This window comes from Strongylocentrotus purpuratus, unplaced genomic scaffold, assembly GCF_000002235.5.
Source record: "Strongylocentrotus purpuratus isolate Spur 01 unplaced genomic scaffold, Spur_5.0 spur5_scaffold_7, whole genome shotgun sequence".
Taxonomy (NCBI): Eukaryota; Metazoa; Echinodermata; class Echinoidea; order Camarodonta; family Strongylocentrotidae; genus Strongylocentrotus; species Strongylocentrotus purpuratus.
In genome coordinates this window covers 38270073-38276073 of record NW_022145613.1, presented here as the reverse complement: position 1 = coordinate 38276073, position 6001 = coordinate 38270073, and the positions used below count along the sequence as shown (strand labels likewise).

At 34.5% G+C, this 6001-nt stretch overlaps 1 protein-coding gene across 1 annotated transcript; it reads left to right on the top strand.

The window, feature by feature from the left end:
- Window positions 1–362: 362 nt before the first annotated feature.
- LOC100892868 (dnaJ homolog subfamily C member 27) lies at window positions 363–5316 on the top strand. Its single transcript, XM_030974194.1, has 6 exons — window positions 363–505; window positions 1175–1320; window positions 1881–1953; window positions 2398–2594; window positions 3159–3229; window positions 3594–5316. Exons 2-6 carry the CDS (start codon window positions 1186–1188, stop codon window positions 3691–3693), a joined length of 576 nt encoding a protein of 191 aa, XP_030830054.1. The 5' UTR covers window positions 363–505; window positions 1175–1185; the 3' UTR covers window positions 3694–5316.
- Window positions 5317–6001: the final 685 nt, after the last annotated feature.

The following is a 6001-nucleotide window of genomic DNA, read 5'->3' as shown; positions in this document are numbered from 1 at the left end:
TTCCGGAATGTTGACTCACACATTTACTGACTACAGTATTTGAAGGAGTTACCTATCGTGTAAATGATTTTTCTCGAGCCACAAGGTCGTTTCATTTTAGCTGAGGGTCAATTGCCACTTATCACTCATAGGAGGGATGAAATCTCTTGTCCCTTTTCTTATTTAAGGAACGTATTTCAATTTTAAAAATCTGTATCAACTACTAATATGCACCAATATAAATATTTCATTTATACATAGCTTTATTCAATGCATAAAAGACAGGAACCGAACAATCAATAAAAATGGTGGGTGCAGCGAGGGACACAACCCCTATTATAAGTCAATCCATCCTCCGTTCAATTTGTAAACATCAATGCAACGCTCGCTCATATACAGCGCCTCCGCGACTACGCCAGGCGGCTGGAGCAGGGTGGCTAGCTGGTCACGATATGCTGTGCATGCAGCCGCTGCAGTGCTAATGTTTATTGATTCCATGGAGATGGCGGTGGTGTGTTCAATTTAGGTGAGCAAAGTCAGCTTCCTCTATTAAAGCAGATTAAATATTTTTCTGATTTGTTGACAGTTGCGCTCTTGAGGTAAAGACTTAAGTAAACATTTACCATTTCGTGATCTTATTTACAAACATTTTCTGGAATATTAATTACAAGAAGAATCGGCTCGGACGTGGACCTCTCACTTCTCAATCTCAATCTAGTACTCTCGGTCTCACTGTCACAGCTGGGTGGCTGACACTGACTCAGTGTCAGCTCAGCTAGAGTCAGAGAGGGTGAGCTCGATCAAGTTGAACTTGATGATTAATGTGCAGTTAAACAATAATATTTGATATCATGATTTTTTAATAAATATCTGGTGAATATATTGATAAATCAGTCAGGTCTTTGAATTTAAATAGTTTAATTTTGCTTTCTTCTGTGACTTGTTGAGTTTACCCACTGCCACTGGCACTTGTAAGAATGATTAGCTGCCATAAATATAATCTCATGCTCATGAAATATTCTCTCAATCCAGGTAGATTAAACTAAGGAAAAGTCCACTGAATCTGGAATCTTTTTTTAAAGTGTGGGAAGGGGGGGGGGGGAATGCTCAAAAGTTATGTCACAAATTAGCCAGTTTGCATTGCAGCAACTGCGACTCACTTAGTTTCTCTCAATGTTTGCTTTTAATAAACCAGAATAAATCAGAATGGACCGTGAGCCTGGTCATCTACCATTTGATGTGAAGGATAAGGTCTCTTCTCTTATATGGATCAAGGCAGTGGCTGCTGGTAATGCAGGGGTTGGAAAAACATGCATCATCAAGCATTTCTGTGAAGACAAAGTAAGTTATTTTTTATTTTGTTGAGTTTTGGTGTGCCGGACAATGTCTTCCAGGCTTTTTTTTTTTAAAGAGGGCTTCAAATAAGGGCTGATGAAGTGCTTTAGATATCAAGTTTGCATTTTGTATGGACATTATTGGCTAAAGGAGGCATACATTAATGTTTAGATGAAATCTAATCAGGGATTTTGAACAAAAAATTAGCAAACAGTTTTCATTTATTTAGGCATTTGTTCATAAATTATTAAACTTCATACCTATTTAAATTTATTTCCTTTGTATTTTAGTCTTAATCTCCTGTTTCTCAACTTCACAATGTGATTATTAATGATAGTTGTCATACAAATGGTACCATTTTCTAGCCTCAGTTTTTGTTTTGCTTTGTTTTCATTTGGTGATCATTAAGGCATGTTAAGTATGCATCATTTAGAAAAAGTAGTACTCCAAGACATATGACCAATTTATTTGACCATATTTGACATTCTATTTGTACAGTGTATCAGTATGTGACATCATTTTCTATCTCCTCATGTAACGACCTTCTTTGTGTTTCCTATGTTCAGTTTTCCCATGGGTATCAACCAACAGTTGGAGTGGACTATGGCTTCAAAATACAAAATATATCGAATGTTGATTGTAAGTTGTTTTGTTTCTCTTATGGAAATCAGGAATTTAATTAATCCTATTACAGATGTGGAATACTCTGTGTTACTTAGTTAAGCACATTGCATTGTATATTCATTTTTATAAGCAGTACAAAATTAAGAAAACATTGTATTAGAAGATCTCTCTGAAAACAAGATTTTAATCACAGTACAATTTCAGAAAATGGGATGTTTTATGATTTTGTTTGGGTAGTGCTTATGATCATTTTCTTTCTATAGTATCTTTTTAAGAGAAAATTCAATACTGCATATTATGCTGTGAGCTGTAGGAATTCTGTAAAAACAATGGTCTTACCAACATTTGAAATTTCATTAAGATGACTTAAATTTAAACAAGATATGATTGCAGATTGAAGAAATATAACAACACAGCAATTTGTTTATAGATGTTTGTGTTTTTCTTTTGATTTGACAGTGAGAGTTCATCTATGGGATTTATCAGGCCATTCTGATTACCAGGAAGTAAGGAATGAATTGTTCAGTGACACTCAGGCATGCTTCTTAGTGTTTGATGTGACAAACAGACATTCCTTTGACAACCTAGAATTCTGGTTGAAGGAATTAAACAGGTACTGCACATCACCAAGCCATGTTGTGGTAGTAGCTAACAAGGTAGGTTCATGTTTTTCCTTCCTATTATTAAGGATCACTCTTGTTGTGTGATCTTTTGATAATTCCAGTTCCTTAATAGAAAATTGAATCCTCATGGTTAGAAGCTTTTTATTTAATAGAATACAAAATGAGAAACTTTTTGTTCATGTGCATGTTTTCAGAGTTTTACATGGGGCATAAAACTGGTCTGAAGTGAAATACATACATCATTGCAAATTTGCAATGGTACAATGGAATGTTTGTTAGTAGGCAATTCTTCACAATGAGAGAATATGATGTAACAAATCTATGCTGTAATAATTCTGATAACATTTATTAAACATACATTATAATGTGCTATTTCTTGAATTGGAAGGGGAACTACTGAAACATACTTTGTGTATTAAACTTAAAGTTCTACAATGTTCCACAAAAATGGCCAGCTTGCAGCATTTCATTTAATTAGGATATTCTAGGAAAGAAAATGTAATCCATGATACACACTGCTTTGATCCATTATGCAATGAGCTCGTTAGATGAAACATTTTGATTTCATTCAAGTTTATTATAATTTTGTGTGTTCAGATTGATATCAAGGCAAAGCGTGTGATACAGTCAGATGAAGCAACGAGATGGGCTGCTGCTAAGAAAGTCAAGTAAGTAATATAATCAATGAATGTAAATGACAAATTATTTTGTAGAATTGGAGGAGGTTACTGTTTTCCCCAAGAGAATAGAATTCTCTCAGTTTTTCTCTTATAGTACATTCTTTGAGTTTTGCAAGGTTTCTCCAGTATTCATCGTTACTATTAAAATACATCAACTCTTCTTATCTTGAAATCTTTTTCACAAATATTGGTCCTTCTTTTCATTCATATTCCATTTGTATCTCGAAACGAAAGGGCTTGAAAATGTCTTTTTTGTACTTTATTATAAATATTAATGGTATAATTTAAGTAGTCAAAATTTGTTAATGCTTGAGAGACTGTGGTTTCATGATAAGTTTGTGATTATTTACAGATACTATGAGACTTCAGCCTTTAATGGTGAAGGAATCACACGAATGTTCGCTGAAGTTCTTCAAGAAGTGATGACAAAATCCAGTCATGGCACAAGATGACACACCCACAGGGTGACCTACTTCCTAATCTGACTGGAGAGAGAGGCTAGTCAGCTCAGTCGATAATAGTATCTGCCTGTTGATCAAATATAGTGGGTTTGAGTCCAGAATCCACTCAGATGACTGAAGCAGCCATCACTGTGTGTTTTCATGCTCCTCCTCTGGTCCACATACAGGCTAGGTTACAATGGAAAACACTTCATTCCCTGTTTAGGACGATCAGTGGAGGCATTTGTGTGGGACAGTCACCACCTGTACATTAGCCACATAGTAGTCAGTGTTCATGTGTATTGCATCATAATTCACTGACACCAGATTTGGTTGAATTACCAATTAATGTGTCTGTGTTTGCAAATGTTTCTGAAACAGTGAACGTGCGGTCCCACCAGAAAAAATACTCCAACTTGCCTTTATTTCATTAGGGTGAGGGAAATTTGATATCATACTAGGCGTGTCTTCATCAGCTCGAGATTGCCAAATAGCCCGCTATTTCTGATTTGGGAAATAATCCCGAAGTTACAAATCACGTCTTCATCAGCTCGAGATTCGACCTCGAAACTGGAAACTCGACCTTGAGAAATTAGTTTTGTTTGAGGGCAGAAATTTTGATGACTCCATAAAAGTCAGGAATGAAATGAATAGCATTCGTTGTGAAGAAGTGGAGAAAGAGAATTGGATAATCTACATGTACACTGTTTACTGATCACTTTATGGCTTTTAAGATCATGTCATAATTTACAGTATTTGTGATAATGTATTCTAACAGAATTGCACAAATTTTTCATGAACTGGTAAAAATGTCATTGCCATTAAATTAGTTGAATTGTTGACTAATTTCCTGAGAATGCCTTTGGAAAATGATTGTTTATGAATTTTGATAATGAAAAGTCAACAAGTCAAACAAATTATGACTAGCAAGAATGGCAAAACATTATAAATACTGCTTTAATTTATTTTTGCAGTCCAGTCAGGCAATATATTTGATCCCTTGGTTCATCACTTATTGTCATTTAGGATCATGCATTGCAAATATACATGTTTGTTTGTGAAACATTGATTAATTGTTTAAACCCAAACATATGGTAAAATCATGAAGAATAACATATTCATATTCAGCTAAATTGGTATGTGATAAACATGTTGATGTGTGTGCCAAAATGGCTGAGTTGAAATATCTTTGTAATTAAAATTCAAGTTTTTCAACAGAATGTGAGGTACTTTTTATGTTAAAGAAGTACATGTATTCACTATACCGTAACCGATTAAAGTGTGTGACAGTTAACTTTCACAGGTGGTCAGTCCACCATAAAAGACCCTGTTGGAAGTGAAAAATGGAAAAAAATGAATTATATATCAACGGTAAGGAATCAACGGAAAGCATATGACCCATAGATTACAATAATATCATATTACCATGAATATCATGAATTTAGTTGTCTTTAGTTGGTGCCCAATCTGATCATTTTCTTTTCCCATTTGTTAAAAAAAAATGGCTGATTTTTGTAATAGTTTGTCACTTTGTCTATCTTACAGATTTGTATTTTGTTCCTTTTAGACACTGTCATGGTATTAATTGAATTATATATATTTGTATAATAATAAAACCTTAACAAAAAACAAAAATCATTATTTTCTGTATTCCTAGAACTCTCTTTGTAGTGTCTGTTACTGGGAAAATGTGTATCTACTTTCTCTCTCTTTCTAGGAGAGATACAAAACTTAATAGCGGGCAGATATAATTGTCATCCTTCCAGTGAAGTGAAAAGAAGAATAAAAAGCAAAAAAAATATAAAAATAGTGAAACAATGAAATAAACATATTAGCAAAATTATGAATTAAATAAACAAACAAAATAAACAATGAAAAATTGAAAATAAAGAATGAAAATTTATGCCACTACTTTGGTTTTGAAAAAACCTTGAACTTCTTAAATTGAATTGATACTGATAAATATTAATAAGTTGAAATCTATATGATTAAAACAAAATTGTATGATAAAAACAACATATAAATAAATCTTGTATAAAAAACTAATTTCTATTCTTGAAAAAAAGATGCAAAAAAGGATTGGGTCTCACTATGTTGAACGGGCTGCAAGCCGCCGCCTATTCACAGGCGCTATCCCACTACTGCTCCACACGGGGACTTTTGCCTGCTGCGTTTCCGCCCTGGGCCAGTACGTCCCTCCTTAGACGACCTGGTTGGCCAGTCCTCCGACCAATCAACCATATCGATGCCGAGCTTAGCATGGACGCCCGATCGCCATAGAGCGACGACATACAGAACTCCCGCTCTCAAACGATCCACC